The sequence below is a fragment of the Myotis davidii genome, unplaced genomic scaffold, assembly GCF_000327345.1.
Source record: "Myotis davidii unplaced genomic scaffold, ASM32734v1 scaffold437, whole genome shotgun sequence".
NCBI lineage: Eukaryota > Metazoa > Chordata > Mammalia > Chiroptera > Vespertilionidae > Myotis > Myotis davidii.
This window is the reverse complement of record NW_006288605.1, coordinates 354019-372593: the sequence shown is the minus strand read 5'-3', so window position 1 is coordinate 372593 and position 18575 is coordinate 354019. Positions and strand designations below refer to the sequence as shown.

At 37.1% G+C, this 18575-nt stretch overlaps 1 protein-coding gene across 1 annotated transcript in view; it reads left to right on the top strand.

Moving 5' to 3' along the window:
- Positions 1–6130: 6130 nt before the first annotated feature.
- The window catches only part of LOC102754058 (protocadherin-11 X-linked), a gene marked incomplete at its 5' end in the record, with an annotated part of 285982 nt that continues 273537 nt past the window's right edge, over positions 6131–18575 (top strand). Inside the window, one exon of the mRNA XM_006760385.1 lies at positions 6131–8653. Coding sequence (XP_006760448.1) covers positions 6131–8653 — 2523 coding nt within the window. The remainder of the gene's footprint in view (positions 8654–18575) is intronic.

Below are 18575 nucleotides of genomic sequence, written 5' to 3'. Positions count from 1 at the left end.
GATATATTCCTAGAAGTGGGATCACAGGGTCATCTTTGTTTTTTATTAGTGTAGATTATTATATTCATTTTACTATAGTTTTCTACAATAGCCATATCTTTGTGATTTTATCCATCTGAAACTGTGTTATTGCATTTTTATGGCCCCAAAATGTATAATTAATCAGAACAAAATAAAGAAAAAAGATTGGTTCTTTTTTTAAAAATTTCTTTATTGATTAAGGTATTACATATGTGTCCATATCCCCTCATTGGTTCTTGATCATTCAAACAGTAGTAAAGCTCAGAAATAATTTTTTAGTCTTTTCACTAGCATTCCTTGATCTACAGAATAAACAGCTTTTATTTTATCAATTTTAATATTCAACATTTTTGGAACTATTTTTAGTCCTTACTGGCATTCTGTGCACTTTCTGGGCAACTATACCAGATTTATAGCTTTGGAAGTGCGGTGTTATTTATTACCTTCCAGTAATCAATGAAGTGATGTCTTGCTCATGCATATGTCAAAAATGTTAAAGTTTGGAACAATGGATCAATTAATTCTTTCCCAGAACAATAGGCAAAAATATAGCTTCTAATATAGCAGCACATATATTTTCTTTTTTTCAAAAGCAAAATACTGCTCTTGGAATTTTTATAGCCAACAGCAACTTTCTCTTCTTTGATTTTACAAATCCCTACAAAAAATTATGATCTCAGATGAGCTTAACATCTTGCTTATTTCAGCAGTTTTTGTCCTGGGTTTGCAAACTCAAAACTTATTTTTGAATTTAGGAAGAAATATAATTCACAAAGAAAATTAAGCCTTTTGCATTAAATGAGGTTATTAGAAAGTCCATAATTTTGTCTTAATCTGAACTGGATTTGACAATTTTGTGTACTAAACATCAATGTCTTTTAAGATGTCAGAATTCAAAATTAACATAAAATGTGTTGCGTCCAATTTATATTCTATGCTGTTTTCTGAGTTTTTATTTTCTCTTTTTATTGTTTGTGAACATTTGTGTTTGACAAATGTGGGGTCTTGCATTTTATAAGTAATGCACTGGCCACTTACCACACTTAATACTTGTCATCATTTCTTCTGAGAATAAAGGTTTACAACTAAGTTGTAGTTTTACCAGAAATAGACGCTTTGGCTTATTATATCCCTAACAGTAACAGTAGTTGTTTTATAAATTGTTTTCTGGACAGTTTTAATAAAATTAAAAAAACTAATTAAACAATTGTAGCATATTTCTATGCCTACACAGTCTGAGAATTAAAAACAAAAACAACCAAACTCTATCCTTTCTCCTTTTGTCTTTGAAATCAGTATTATTATTTTTCATTCATGCATTTTATCTAATAAATGCTTATTGAATACGTTTGTATTTGAAGATGCTATGTCCTTAGAGATTATAAATATAAATGAAGCTTGATGCCATGTTATACTATACTCATATCCATCAGTGTATTAAGGCTTAAGTAAATTACCGAGTGACACATAGGAGTGATGCCTAGTGCTCTCACAAAAGGATGAACATTTGGGAGAGATAGCCAAGGATTTTCTCAGATAGAGTTTATACCTCAAAACAAGGGGACAGTAATTTTAAGTAGGTTTGGAACTGAGGATACTACTGGTCAATTATTAGTATATAGGACATGTCTATGCTAAAGGTAGCAAGGTAATGAGTTAAGGAACCATACATTTTTAGTTCCCCTTTTCAGCTTCCCGAGTGTTTGCATGTCATGGTCTAACATACAGAAGAAGGATCATGTGGTTGTGAATGTCAGGTGAACTGCCATGGGGTAGAAAAAATGTTCAATCCATGTGTCAAGTCATCCTTCATTCCTGAAGGAGACAAGAAAAAGAAATAGCCTTGGACTACTCATTCCATAATAATGGTAATAAGCTCATATTGACACTACACTTTGGCATCAAACTTAGATATGTTGAAAATTATGTCTTACATGTGGGCAATTCCTTTACAAATTCCTTGGACAATTAGAAATTTAAATATGTAAATCAGCAAGTCATTTGTAAAGCTCTAAATATCTGGGAAAGATATGCACACAATCACCCGACTGTGTGATTTTATAAAATTCATAATGTAATTACTGACTGGTTCCCCACTCACCTTGATTCAGGGTACTTTAGTGCCTCTTCCTTCTGAAGAAGCATCCTTCCATCAGCCATGCTTTTTCTCCTGTAGGCTGATAGAGGACAACAGAGCAGTCAACACACAATAGCACTGATTGTAAAGGGCTAATGAAGGTGGTGATTTTATAACAACCCAGGCATTTAGATGAGTGAGATGAAGGGGATCCTTAGCCAGAGGTATGTTGTCATAGGGAGGTAGTCACTGCCAGAAAGAGTGAACATAGATCTTTGTTAAAGAAAATTACGACACCTTAGAATAATGCAGTTGAGTAGGACGTTGTGTAATAATGGAGATGTTTTATATCTGCACTGTCCAACTGGGTGGACACTCAGTTTACATGTAGCTATGAGAACTTTAAATGTGGCTAGTGAAATTGAGGAAATCTTTTTAGATTTTACCTACTTTTAATTAATTAAAATTTAAATACTTGTGGCTAATCGCTATTGTATTGGACAGAACAGTCATTGAAGACAGAAGAGCAATAGGGACATTATCCACTATCTGACATGTATATCTTATTATCAGCCTTAAAATTTGAAAAACTTATTTTTTAAGATTACTGTCCCTTCACATAAAATAATTAAAAGGCAGTTAACATGCTATTCATGGATTTTCAACTGACGTAAACTTGCCTTCATTTGCTTAGGAAAGCAAAGGTCAGTTAAAAATTTAGGTAAATGTTTAAGAACGAAATATAAATATACAAAAACAAAATACACAAACATAAATACATAAAATTTAAAATTAAAACTAGCATATTCTTTTTCCCAGATATAGTATAGTCATAAATTAGACAATTGGGTCTAAAAATCAAAAACTTATGATAATTTTTTTGTTCTTTTTATATTATATTACATATTCTAGTTTCCTCTTATATAACCTATGAAAATACTTTATAATATCTACTAGAGGACTGATGCACAAAAATTTGTGCACTTGGTGTGTGTGTGGGGGGGTCCCTCAGCCCGGCCTGTGCCCTCTCGCAGTCTGGGGCCTCTCAGAGAATGTCCACCTGCTGGCTTAAGCTGGCTCCCCGGGGGATCAGGCCTAATCTGGCAGTCAGACATCGCTCTGGAAGCCCGGGAGCCCTCCGGGGATGTCCACTTGCCAGCGGGGGGCAGGCCTAAGCTGCAGTTGGGCATCCTTAGCACTGCTGAGGAGGCGGGAGAGGCTCCTGCCATTGCTGCTGTGCTGGCAGATGTCAGCCTGGCTTGTGGCTGAGCAGAGATCCCCCCTATGGGAGTGCACTGACCACCAGGGCGCATCTCCTGCATTGAGCATCTGCCCCCTGGTGGTCACTGTGTGTCATAGTGACCAGTCATTCCCAGTCGTTCTGCTGTTAGGGTCAATTTGCATATTACCCTTTTATTACATAAGATAGAAGCCTGGTGCATGGGTGAGGCCCAGCTGGTTTGCCCTGAAAGGTGTCCTGGATCAGGATGGGGGTCCCCACTGGGGTGCCTGGCCAGCCTGGGTGAGGGGCTGAGGGTTGTTTTCAGGCTCCCCACAGCCCCTTCAGGGTGGTGGTCTGCACTGGGTGCCTGGCCAGCCTGGGTGAGGGGCTGAGGGTTGTTTTCAGGCTCCCCACAGCCCCTTCAGGGTGGTGGTCTGCACTGGGTGCCTGGCCAGCCTGGGTGAGGGGCTGAGGGTTGTTTTCAGGCTCCCCACAGCCCCTTCAGGGTGGTGGTCTGCACTGGGTGCCTGGCCAGCCTGGGTGAGGGGCTGAGGGTTGTTTTCAGGCTCCCCACAGCCCCTTCAGGGTGGTGGTCTGCACTGGGTGCCTGGCCAGCCTGGGTGAGGGGCTGAGGGTTGTTTTCAGGCTCCCCACAGCCCCTTCAGGGTGGTGGTCTGCACTGGGTGCCTGGCCAGCCTGGGTGAGGGGCTACTGGCTGTTTGCAGGCTGGCCAAGTCCCTCAGCAGGGACCCTCACCTATGGGGGTGTGGCCAGCCTAGGTGAGGGGCTGAGGGCTGTTTTCAGGCTGCCCACAGCCCCTTCAGGGTGGGGGTCCCCCTTGCAGTGCTGGGTCAGCCTGGGTGAGGGGCTGATGGCCGTTTCCAGGCTGGCTAAGTCTGCAGGCTGGAAGCATGTATCTGGGGTTTATTTATCTTTTATAATTGAAACTTTGTAGCCTTGAGCGAAGCTCAGGGCTGGCAGGACAGGCGGGAAGTTTGGTTTCCTCGATCACCGGGGTCAACTCAAGCCTCCTGCTTGCTCTAGTTCTGTGGCCGCTGCCATCTTAGTTGGGTTAATTTACATAATCACTCCTGATTGGCTTGTGGGCATGGCTTGTGGGTGTAATGGAGGCATGGTCAATTTGCATGTTTCTCTTTTATTAGATTCGATTTATAGCCCTTATTAAAATGTAATTATTTTCTTAATTAATATAAACCTGTTAATATCAAGACCATAATTAAATACTTAGACTGTCATTTTTTTCTCATCTTAGCTAGCATTTAATTTCCATTACATTAGCAAAATGTGTTTACACACTCCACATCCCCAATGCCTAGAAGAATGCTGTGACCATTTTTGCCAGTCAGTATTGGCATGCCAAGCGGTAACATGGATTTTTGTAAATTAAATTAAAATTTATTTTTCCTACTCATAAATGAGACATTCTGTATTTGAATTTTTCTAAAAACCTTTTGAAATGTCATTGCAATCATAAAATGATCATTAATCACTAATTCATTTAGATCAAATTTTAATAGTAAATATATTTATCTATATTTAATGTCATTGTCCTAAAAATACAAAGTTGAAAGATAGGTTTCAGTTTGCTAATTTTTCACACTCTAAGTGAATATGACATAGCAAATGTTTCCCTCGCTATATATTTTATTCAAAGAAAGTGCAAATTGTTTATTGGCTTATGTGAATAAAATATTAATAGGGTGTTCATTTCAGCTGTGTAAAATAAAACAAGATAACAAATATTCATGGATTGCTTCATATGATCTTGCTAGTTGACTAAAGGGTACTCACTCAATAGTATTCTTTAGTCAGCTAGTGAGATCACTATTTGTGAGGGCTTATCATATTGTAATTCAGAGGGGACTTTTAAAATTTTTTTGTTTTATTTTGATAAATTAGATTTTATCAACATTAAGGTATTTGACTATTTAAAAGACTTGTTGAGAGTATGAGACCTTTTGTGTATGGATGAGCAGTAGCACTGGAGAGAGCCCATCCATACTGATTATGAATTTTACAATTTTAATTGACTGAATTTCCTTGGATTATTCAAACACCAGAGACTGTACTTTAAACATTCCCATAATCTGACTTCATGTGATGAAAATAATATAGGTGCTGTTTCAAAGTTGACATTTTGGCATGTAACTTCATTCCACTGTGCTTACTCATTTAAAAAAAAATGTGTTTTTAATCTCCAAAAAATTTTACTTTTAAGAATTGTTCTTATAGAAAAAAGATGAAATTCTTTGTATTTTACACAAGGTTATATTCTTATCAGAGTTTCATTTTCTCACCTCACCAAAGGTTTTTGCTATATTTTTTAGATGCAATATATGTGTTACTGCCTTGGACGAATATTTCATATTCTATCGTAACTTATCATGGTGAAAAGCCATCAGTACAACTGAAATCTACAATAAAATATTTTATTTATATGGAGTAACTGTGGTTAATTCACTTATAACTTCATTCACCATGTGAAACATAGTGATAATTCTTTTTAAATATTCTACATACTTCTTCCTTTTGAAACTTTAATAGTTCACTTGAGTTACATTCATTATTATAAAATGCTACAACTTTAAAAACCCTCAGGACATTTTCTAGCAGAACTCTTTAATTTTAAAAATGCCTAGAGATGTTAAGCGACTTGCTTATGATCATAATATTAGTTATAGGCAGAGTTGGGACTTAGAATTCAAGTTTTCTGGCATCTATTTCTGAGCTAATCCTATGTCATGTGGCTTTGAGAATTTGAAAATTGGTCTATTACATAATAACGTAAGTTAACTGTTTCATTCTATATTTTCCAGGGTCAAAATGTTTTTGGGCTCGATGTCATTGAAACGCCAGAAGGAGACAAGATGCCACAACTGATTGTTCAGAAGGAGTTAGATAGGGAAGAGAAGGATACATATGTAATGAAAGTAAAGGTTGAAGATGGTGGCTTTCCTCAAAAATCCAGTACTGCCATTTTGCAAATAAGTATTGCTGATATAAATGATAACCATCCAGTTTTCACGGAGAGTGAAATTGAAGTCAGTATACCAGAAAATGCTCCTGTAGGTACTTCAGTGACACAGCTCCATGCCACAGATGCCGACATAGGTGAAAATGCCAAAATTCACTTCTATTTCAGCAATCTAGTTTCCAACATAGCCAAGAGGCTATTTCACCTCAACTCCTCCACCGGACTTATCACAATCAAAGAACCACTGGATAGGGAAGAATCACCAAACCACAAGTTGCTGGTTTTGGCAAGTGATGGTGGGTTGATGCCAGCAAGAGCAATGGTGCTAGTAAATGTTACAGATATCAATGATAATGTCCCATCAATCGATATAAGATACATCATCAATCCAATCAATGGCACTGTGGTTCTTTCAGAAAATGCTTCACTCAACACCAAAATTGCTCTCATAACTGTGACAGATAAAGATGCTGACCATAATGGTAGGGTGACATGCTTCACAGATCATGATGTCCCTTTCCGATTAAGGCCAGTATTTAGTAATCAGTTTCTCCTGGAGACGGCTGCATTTCTTGACTATGAGTCCACCAAAGAGTATGCCATTAAATTACTGGCCGCAGATGCTGGCAAACCTCCATTGAACCAGTCATCCATGCTCCTTATCAAAATAAAAGATGAAAATGACAATGCTCCCGTTTTTACCCAGTCTTTCATAAGTACTTCTGTTCCTGAGAATAACTCTCCTGGCTCCCAGTTGACAAAAATAAGTGCGACGGATGCAGACACTGGACGTAATGCTGAAATCACTTACCTATTAGGCGATGATGCTCCATCTGAATTCAACCTGGATCAGCGTACAGGCATTCTGACTGCAATGAAGAAACTGGATAGAGAAAAACAGGAAAAGTATTACTTTACAGTTCTGGCAAAAGATAACGGGATTCCACCCTTAATAACCAATGTCACAGTCTTAGTGACAGTTCTTGATCAAAATGACAACAGTCCAATTTTCACACACAATGAATATAATTTCTATGTCCCAGAAAACCTTTCTAGACATGGCACAGTAGGACTAATCACTGTAACTGATCCTGATTATGGAGAAAATTCTGCAGTTACTCTCTCCATTTTAGATGTGAATGATGACTTCACCATTGATTCACAGACTGGTGTCATTCGACCAAATATTTCATTTGACAGAGAAAAACAAGAGTCTTATACTTTCTATGTACAGGCTGAGGATGGTGGTAGGGTATCACGTTCTTCAACTGCCAAAGTGACCATAAATGTGGTTGATGTCAATGACAACAAGCCAGTTTTTCTTGTCCCTTCTTCCAACTACTCCTATGAATTGGTTCTACCATCCACTGATCCGGGCACAGTGGTCTTCACAGTAGTTGCTATTGACAATGACACTGGCATGAATGCAGAGCTTCAGTACAGCATTGTAGGAGGAAATGCAAGAGGTCTGTTTATAATCAACCAAACAACAGGCAACATTACAATGAAGGAGAAATGTGTTTTAGCAGACCTTGGTTTACACAGACTGGTAGTCAAAGCTAACGACTTAGGGCAACCTGATTCTCTCTTCAGTGTTGTAAGAGTTAATCTATTTGTGAATGAGTCAGTAACTAATGCTACACTGATTCATGAATTGGTGCACAGAAACACTGAAACATCAGTAACCCAAAATATCGAGACAACTGATTCATCCTCCCCAACCACTGACTATGTCAAGATCATGGTTGCCATTGTTGCTGGCACCATAACTGTCATCCTTGTTATTTTCATCACTGCTGTCATAAGATGCTGCCAATCACCACACCTTAAGGCTGCTCAGAAAAACAAGCAGAATTCTGAATGGGTTACTCCAAACCCAGAAAATCGGCAGATGATAATGATGAAGAAAAAGAAGAAGAAGAAGAAGAAGCATGCCCCTAAGAACTTGCTGCTTAACTTTGTCACTATTGAGGAAACTAAGGCAGATGATGCTGACAATGATGGAAAGAGCATCACACTAGACCTTCCCATTGAGCTGGAAGAGCAAACCATGTGCAAGTACAATTGGGGCACTACACCTACTACTTTCAAGCCTGACAGTCCTGATTTGGCCAGGCACTACAAATCTGCATCCCCACAGCCTGCTTTCCAGATCCAACCAGAAACTCCCCTGAATTCAAAGCACCACATCATCCAGGAACTGCCTCTTGATAATACCTTTGTGGCCTGTGATTCCATCTCCAAGTGTTCCTCCAGCAGTTCTGATCCCTACAGTGTTTCTGAGTACAGCTATCCGGTGACAACTTTCAAGACCCCTGTGTCTGTACACACCAGATTGGTAGGTATTCACAGTTTCTAACTAACTTTTCTAATTTTATTTTGTTTTGTTTTTTAATTATTTTAAGTTGAAGTAGAATTTTACAATATCTATTAACTCAAAAAAGGATCAAAACAATCATACTCTGCAGAAGTATTTAAATAGATATATGGATTAATTTTAAGTTTGGTAGAAAATGAGAACAAATAACTCTTTAAAAAAAAAAAACTTCACCCCAGGATAAATTTTCCATTGATCTTTAAAGAGGGGGTAAAGAGAAAGGAGGCAGGAGGGGGGAGAGAGGAAGAGGAACATCAATGTAAAAGAAACACATCATCTGAATGCCTCCTGCATGCTCCCCAACCAGGTGCCAGGGATACAGCCTGCAACCAGGGTGCATGCCCTTCACCAGGAAATGAACTCATGACCCTTTGATCCATGGGCTAACACTCTAACCACTGAGAAAAACTGGCCAGGGCCTAATAACTGTTGATTGTAGAAAAACTTGGTCTGAACCATGATTATAATAGGGCCAAGGTTGTCTGTAGATGTCAGTATAGCACATCTTGCTATAGAATATACTGGAAAAACTCTAAAATAAAGGGGTCCTGGCACTGTCCTCAGTACCATTGTGTGCATGAGCATCAGGACAGTTGAGGCCAGACCCATCACACTAAAGCTGTTTATAATCTAATAAGTCGGTGTTAAAGGTGTTGAGAATCCCAGCTTCACTTGAGAAAATCTGTGTGTACTCAAAACATTCAAATAACATCAAGACATCTTTCCTACCCACAATGTCCCTAAGCCCATACAATGAAAACAGAGTATCATTTTTACATTAAGTATTTACCATTATTCTGGTTCAGAAAATCTATATTCAAACAATGTAACAAGGATGGGATTAGAAAAATGAAGTCTTGTTACTCAGTCTCATCTTCAAGCCAGAGAATGAAATATACATAAGATCTCTATTTTAGATATTCATTTAAGTATTTCCATATTTATACAATATATTGAGAGTCCTTCAGGATATATTCCTGAAAGATAATGGCTTTTGGAAAATGAAATATGTTTGCTTTCTCTAATGGACAAGAAAGTAAATAAAGGCATAGTAAGACCCAAGAAATCTTTAAATAATAATTTAAAACCCAAAAATAAATTTATGAAAATAATGTATACAATGTTTTTTTATCTTATACCATGGAGAAGAAAAATGAATAAAAATTTATCCAGAAATTCATAAGTAAATTAAATTATTTAAATGTGGTTATTTCCTTAATAAAGTGATGTACTTTATCTATTTTTATTTTTCTCAAAGTCATGCCACATGTTGACTTCATTATTCTGTTTTTGTTACTCTTAAAAAAGTCATCATCTCAGTTTCAGTGAATGAAAGTTTTTGAAACCTATTCAGGGTTAATAAAATGATAGTGATGTGAAAGTGAATATAAGAGTCTTCTCAACAAGGTTAGAAATAATAAAGAAGTCTATTAGGATTCAAAATAACAATGAATATACCATATTTTAAGAAATTATTTTAAGAATCATGGTCATTCAAGGATAGGTATGGTTTAATTATAGCATAACATGATTTTTCTCTCTTAAGCACACAGTAAAGGATGCGTATGTTGTTACTATAGGTCCATAGTTATACTATTGCAGATGATAAAACAGAACCCTTAGTCACTTTGTGGAAAATTTCTGTTATGTCTTAAATGAGTTTACAGGGCAGTAGTTATTTCTCTGGTATGAATGGGCCCCATTTTTTTCTACTTCAGTGGATCTTGGATGGGTTATAAACACAATAAATGCCTAACATCTTGGGATGTGTTTTTGTTAATACTTAACAATTGAAAATGGCACTCTTATTTTCTGATTATTTTTGGTTATTATTCTGTTTATTGGAAGCATTTCTCAATAGGAAAACATCCTTTATGTATAACACTTTATATGTATTTTGTATCCTAATAGCACTTTTCCTTGGACTAAATTTATGACTCACTTAAAAGTGTATAAGAAAGGTAATGTTTGTGCATTATATTTGGATATCACCATTTTTAACAGATTGGCTAAAAATGTAGTTTGTTAAAAGAGTAAATTCTGATTTCAACTGTTTTGGAAAGCATGGAGATGTTTTATGAGATAGATTTATTTTACTTGAGAATATACAGTAAGCAAGGCATGGATGAAAGGAAAAAATAAAGTGTTTTTCAAATATCCTCTTTACTTATTGTTGGCATGTGGTAATTTTTTATAAGTAGTAAAATTAATAACTTTATCAATGATGACATTTTATTTTATTTAGCTAAGAGATCTTTTCCTAGACACAGGACAAATAAATTAATGAGATAGGCAAAATAAGTAAAGTGAACATTAATGAGAATAAATTTTTGGTTATCATTAGGTTTTTTCTTAGCTAAAAAGACTATCTTAGAATCAATGAGTTCTTAGATGACTTATTCTATTTTTTCAAATCTTAAAAATAAGTAAATTGTATATTTTATGTATTTCATTCACAGTTGTTTCATATTAATTACTAAATATTTTCTGGACATGAATTGGAGAATTTCGGCAGATTAAAATGTTATTAAACATAATGTGATTCCTTTTATTTTGTGCTGCATTTGCAATATTCTTCAGCCTATGTATATACTCTTTAATTTCTGATTAATTCCAGGATAGCCACCTTATATTCACTGATGTTGCAGAATGCTAAGAAGCTAAGTGAGCACTGAAAAAAAAATACTAGTGTATATAAAAATTCAAATGCAGTAGGTGTTTTCTTTTTAAAGAAAAATCATACAAAATGGGGGAAAGTGTCAGCCAATAAAATAAAAATGCATTATTCCTTAAGGAAACTTTGACAGTGGAATAAAATATTACTGTTAGCAGAAGGCAAATATTCCAGCTTATTTTAAACAAAGTAAGAAATGCATTTTCTAAAGGGGAGTTTAGTATTCTATTTACATTTAGCTCCTTACTTATCTAAATGGGAAAGGAAATAAATGGAATGGTTCTATTAGGCTGCAAAATATAAGGGATTTATCAGAAATTTCATGTTTTAAAAAGGCAATAAAATATTTTCTATAATTTTTATGACACTGGTGTTCAGAAAAAATATGGAACATTTATGATAGAATTGTCTCTATTGTATAAAACCTTTGATACTTGAGGATTTTGAAGCTCTTCTTTGGTACAAAGTTGTAGTAGTATTCTGGAATGTACTTTATATATAGCATGTTACCCCAAAATTTATATACTTTAACAGTTAGTAGCTATTAAATGAAATACATTTTAATAAATACTGCATTTATAATTATTCAAAGTGTGCATATACATTTTGGGGGATATCCTGTATATTGTAGTGGAAATTAAAAACAAAATTTAAAACTGATTCACCTTCAGTTAACATCTTTCAGAGCAAGCAGACAGCTTTTGGTTGGCATGACTCTAAGAAAACACTAAGTAACACCATTTTAGAATCAAATCGTTTTTTGTTATTTTTTGTAGTTTAGTCTTTAACTTTTATTTTTTAAAATTCTTTATTGTTTAAATTATTACATATAGTATTACATATGTCTCCTTCCCTGCCCCCCCCATTAACCTCTCCCAGCCACCCCCACCCCCCAGCACATGCCCTCACCCCCCTAGAATCTGTGTCTACTGGTTATGCTTATATGCATGCACATGAGTCCTTTGGTTGATCTCTTACTCCCCTGAAGTTTGACAGTCCGTTCCATGCTTCTCTAACTCTGAATCTAAGTTTTGTTCATCAGTTTATGTTGCTCATTATATTCCATAAATGAGTGAGATCATGTGATATTTATCTTTCTCCGACTGGCTTATTTCGCTTAGCATAATGCTCTCCACATCCATCCATGCAGTTGCAAATGGTAAGAGTTCCTTATTTTTTAAGGAAGTGTAGTATTGCATTGTGTAAATGTACCAGGGTTTTTTTTAATACACTCATCTGCTGATGGGCACTTAGGTTGTTCCTAAATCTTAGCTATTATAAATTGTGCTGATATGAATGTAGGGGTGCATATATCATTTCTGATTGGTGTTTCTGGTTTCTTGGGATATATTCCTAGAAGTGGGATTACTGGGTCAAATGGGAGTTCCATTTTTAACTTTTTGAGGAAACTCCATACTGTTTTCCACAATGACTGGACCAGTCTGCATTCTCACCAGCAGTGCACGAGGGTTTCTTTTTCTCCACATCCTCATCATTGTTTTGATTTTCATCTCTCAGATGATTATTGATTTTGAGTATGTTTTCATATGTCTCTTGGCCTTCTGTATGTCCACTTTCAAAAAGTGTCTATTTAATGTCCTCTGCCCATTGTTGATTGGATTGTTTATCTTCTTTTTATTAATATGTCTGAATTCCCTATAAATTTTGGAGATTAGACCCTTATCCAATATAACATTGGCAAATATGTTCTCCCATGCAGTGCGCTTTCTTGGTGTTTCACTGATGGTTTCTTTTGATGTGCAGAAGCTTTTTATTTTGATGTAGTCCCATTTGTTTAGTTTCTCCTTAGTTTCCATTTCCCTAGGAGCTGTATTGGTAAAGATATTGCTATAGCTCCATTGTATGCTCTTGCCTCCTTTGTCAAATATTAATTGAGCATGTTGGCTTGGGTTGATTTCTGTGTTCTTTGTTCTGTTCCACTGGTCTATATGTCTGTTCTTATGTCAGTACCAGGCAATTTTGAGAACAGTGACTTTGTAATATAGATCAATATCTGGTATTGTGATCCCTCAAACTTTGCTCTTTCTTAGGATTACTGTGGCTGTTCGGGGTCTTTTTTTATTCCAGATGAATTTGTGGAGAGTTTGTTCTAGGTCTGAAATATGTTGTTGGTATTTTATTGGGTGTTGCCTTAAATCTATAGATTGCTTTGGGTAGTATGGACATTTTAATGATGTTTAATTGATTCTACCAATCTATGAACATGGTATATTCTTCCATTTCTTTATATCATCCTCCATTTCTTTTTTCAATGTCCTGTAGTTTTCTTCTGTGTATAGGTCTTTTACCTCCTTAATTAAGGTTATTCCTAGGTATCTTAATTTTTGTTGTTGTTGTTCAAATGGAAAATGGGATTTTTGTTGTTTGTTTCTCTTTCTGTGAGTTCATTATTAGTGTACAAAAAAAAAGCCATAGATTTATGGGTGTTAAATTTGCATCCTGTTACATTACCGTATTCATTTATTAAATCTAGTAGTTTTTTATGGAGTCTTTAGGATTTTCTATGTACAATATTATATCATTTGCAAAGAATGACAGTTTTACTATTTCTTTTCCAATTTGGATGCCTTTTAGTTCTTCTTCTTGTCTGATTGCTATGGCTAGCACTTCCAGTACTATGTCCAACAGGAGTGGTGAAAGTGGGCATCGCTGTCTTGTTCCTGTTCTTAGGGGAAATGGTTTTAGTTTTTGCCCATTGAGTATGATGTATGATGTTGGCTGTATGTTTGTCATATAAGGCTTTTATTATGATCCCTTTATTCCCACTTTGCAGAGAATTTTTATCAAGAAAGGGTGTTGGATTTTGTCAAATGCTTCTTCTGCATCAATTGATATGGTTAGAATCAATTTTGATAATCGTCTTATATAAGAGATGTACTGCTAAAACCAAATTTAATCTTTAACACAGATCTGCCATCAAAATGTTGTAAATATTGAAAAATAGAGGAATATAATAATGAAAATATAATTTGAGGGCCTTCTATGTACCAGTCACTATCTTAAAACATGTATATTAAGTACTCCACTTCCTCAGAAAAAGAAAGAAATTAAAAAGAATATTAACAAATTTATGTAATTAGAGTTGGAATAAACTTGCAGTTTCAGAAATGAAGTTATAAAATAATTCATGGATGTAACCCTGCCTGGATTCAGCATGGTAACAGGAGTGTGAGTTAGCTTGGAATAGGATTGGTATTCAATATTGTTAAATTCAATAAGTTTGATTTTGTGCCTCTATATCTTAGTACTGTGAGTCTTAGGCATGTAGCATGCTTGGAAACTAAGACTTTAAGAACACAGACATCGGATTTTGATCATGTGTTATTTTTCTTATCCTTGACTGACTCCAGGGCATCAACTATTGAAATCTGCAGTGAGATATAACTTTCTAGGAACAACATAATGTTATTCCCTTTCCAAAAAATTCCAATGATTTATGATTTCAAAATTTTGTTAAGATCATTACATTTTTATTTTTATTTTCCATTATAAAGGCAATAAAAAACCTTAAAAATAATGCCCCATTGAACCTTATACTTATAATAGTAGTAATCTAGTAATTGAAATATAAAATTAATGGAGGAAACAGTGCAGTTTTAGCATGCCTTTTCTTTCTTTGCTTGCTCTGAATGTCAGCAACTGTGATGTAATATAATGCTGTCCTGATGTACAATCTGATGGTTAATATATCAATCATGAAACATGGAATTACTTGTCCTGTCTGATTGTTGAAGAGTTTAAGCATCATGTCAGGGAGTTTGTAAGTAAAGCAGAACTATCCAACCTAACCTCTGAAAGTTATCCAGGACAAGAGATCTTTTAAGACCAAAACTAACAAAAAATTAAGACACTTTAGTTCTTTTTTTAATATTCACTAATATACTTTTGCTGAGAAAATTATGATTACCCTTCACTCTGCTTAAGTGTTAGCTGATATAAAATAATCTTACTGGGTTTTTATATTGATTTTAATTATGTTGTTCTATTTTAATCATTAAAATTATTTTTGTTGTAATCATGTTTTTTTTTCTATAAATGCTGAAAAAATGTTTGTAAAAATTTTTCTTTAAAAAGAGAATATTAAATTCTTTATACTCCCTGATATTTTGAATAAAAGTTTTTTTTTAAATATATTTTATTGATATTTTACAGAGAGAAAGGGAGAGAGATAGAGAGTTAGAAACATCGATGAGAGAGAAACATCGACCAGCTGCCTCCTGCACATCCCCCACTGGGGATGTGGCCGCAACCCAGGTACATGCCCTTGACCAGAATCGAACCTGGGACCTTTCAGTCCGTAGGCCAACGCTCTATCCACTGAGCTAAACCGGTTTCGGCTTGAATAAAAGTTTTAATATTTCTTGTGTAAGTAAACATAACTCAAGTTATATCAGAGCAGAAACAACGATTTAGGTACAATATTTTAAAAGATTTTTATCAATTTTGAAACTATTTAGGAAAATATGTTACTTGAGTCATATCTAAATAGATCTAAGTTATTTTTCTGGCATTAAATTACTGACTATGTTATTGCATTGAGTAATTTGCCTTTTAAGCATTAACTCATTTTTTTTCTCAATTTGAGGATTAATTTATTTCTTACACAAGTGACTAAATGCTTCAAACTGGATGTAAATTACATTTTATTAGGGAAAACATAATGTGTACAATTTTCCACTGTATTCTTCCACCTGCTTAGGACTTTTTAACACTACTAACAGATATTTAAAAATACAACATAATTTCTTGGGATATAACGGGATTATAAAGGACCCTTATAATTAAGACATGACACATGTTTCCTGGATATTCATTCAAATGCTTTATTTGTGTATCATTTTACCTTGGAAAGTGTAAATAGGATTTGGTCAATTATGTATGTACATTAAATTAGTGTATTGTTTGGAGTGTTCTTAAATGTAAAGGTATTTAGAAGAAGTTAATGCTCTATTTAGCATTTCAAATTAAAGTAGTTACTATATTTTTGACATCTAGGTGATATGGTTACTGTTAAAATTTAGTGTTCCTATTTATCCAAAACAGAATTCCTTGTACCTCCAATCATGTCAGGTTTCTGACTTTCTAAATATTAGTTAGTTATAATGACTGTGTGTGTAACTGTTTTACTAGTAATGAGAAATGTCATGTAAGTTACAATATTGTCTTACAACTATTGCAGAAAAATACTTCAAATTCAAACTTATCTTTGTGAAAGTCATTAATTTAGAATCTATATATAAAAAACCCCAATATGCAAATAGACTGAATGGCAGAACAACCAAACAACCGAACAAGCGAACAACCAGTTGCTATGATGTGCGCTGACCATCAGGAGGTGTACACAGAACATGGTGGGCATCAGCCATGGCAGGATGGTGGAGCAGGTGAGCAGGGACACCAGACTAAGGCAGGGTACCGGTTGCTGTCATTGGGGAGAGCCTCTGGTGGTTACTGAAAATTCTTTGCTCCAGTGTGCCTTGGTTCTGCTGGGCACTTGCACCTGCTGCTGGTGCCAGCCCCACTTGCACCCACTGCCGGTGCTGGCCCCACTCAGACCCACAGCTGGTGCCGGAGCTGCCACTTGCACTCACTGCTGGTGACTGGTGCCTATCCCAATCACTTGGTGCCATCAGCTGGTGCGAGCAGCAGCTGCTAGCCCTGATCGCCCCTCAGGGCTTCTCCACCTCCCCCTGCTCCTGAGGGGCAATCAGGGCAGTAGCCACCACTTACAACCACTAACAGTGCCAGCCCCACTTGCACCCACTGCTGGCGATGGCCCCAATTGCTTCGCGCCGTCAGGGTGTGAGCGGCACCGCTGCTGGCGCCAGCCCCAATCGCTCTGCACTGTCAGCGGATGCGAGCTGGGCTGGTTCTTTCAGTGTGTGGGAGCGGCAGCAGCAGGAACGGGGCTGCCTGCAGACAGGGGGCCAGGGGCTGCAGTGGGAGGGGTTGGGTGAGGACACAGAGGATGGGCCGAGACCCACCCCTGTGCTCACCACAGCCTCTCTGCCCACAGGTCTTTTCAAGGTGTACAAATTCATGCACTGGGCCCCTAGTAACTTTATAATTCCTCTCTCATTTCTTCCTGATAAACTAAGTACTTTACATTTAATTCTAATTATTTCAAGGAATGTCAAAACTGAGCCAACTTAGGGGTTCCTAGAATCAGTGTCCTGCAGGTACCAAGATGTACTAAGAGTAAGTTTCCAAAATCCAGTCTTCAATTACTTGTGAATAAAATGATGTGCAAGAAAATGAACCAGTGCTTCAAATATCCCAGAGTAAACTACTGTGGCTTCCTGATCATTATATGTAACTAGAGGCCTAGTGCACGAATTCATGCATGGATGGGGTCCCTTAGGGTGACCTGCGGGGATCCGGCCAAAACCCATAATCCAATACCACCTGCCATGCCTGCCTGCTGCTCCTTCTCATCCTGGCCCTGTTGTGCCTGCTGTGGGCTTGCCCCCTGATCTGGAGAGGCTCACGCCACCACAGTGGCTCTCACTAGCCATGAATCCTGCATTTGGCGTCCATCATGAAGGGTGTGGGAGGGTAGAAACATGATCAGCCCTCTGAGCAGGCAGTGGGATGCCCTTGCAGGCCCAGGATCTGGATCTATCCCATTGACATTTATGCTGGTTGTTGGGAGCCAACTGGTGGCCACTTTTATATTGTTTCTTATTTACAGAGCATCTAGGGAGGGAAGCAGCCGTGGTGACCAAGGCTGGCTTCCAGGAGGCCAGGCAGTGCTGTTGGGATCATGCCAGTGGTGCAGGTCCCTTTGTGCCTGGCCCTTCCCCATGGATTGGACATGCAGGACTACTGAGGGAGTCAGTGACTGCTGCCTGGCTGGTTGGCCATAAGGATGGGTTGATCAGGTGAGTGCACTGACCACCAGAGGACAGCTTCTGCATTGAGTGTCTGCCCCCTGTCATAGGACAGTGTGTGTCATAGTGATCAGTCAACAGAATTTGGTTGTTCGGTCGCTTAGGCTTTTATACATATACTAGAGGCCCGGTGCACAAAAATTTGTGCACTGGCGGGGGGGGGGGTATCCCTCAGCCCCACTTGTGCCCTCTCACAGTCTGGGACCCCTCGGGAGATAATGACCTGCTGGCTTAAGCCCGCTCCAGGGTGGCAGAGGGCAGGTCCAATCCCTACGTGCCTTCCCCGCAGCTCCTGGTT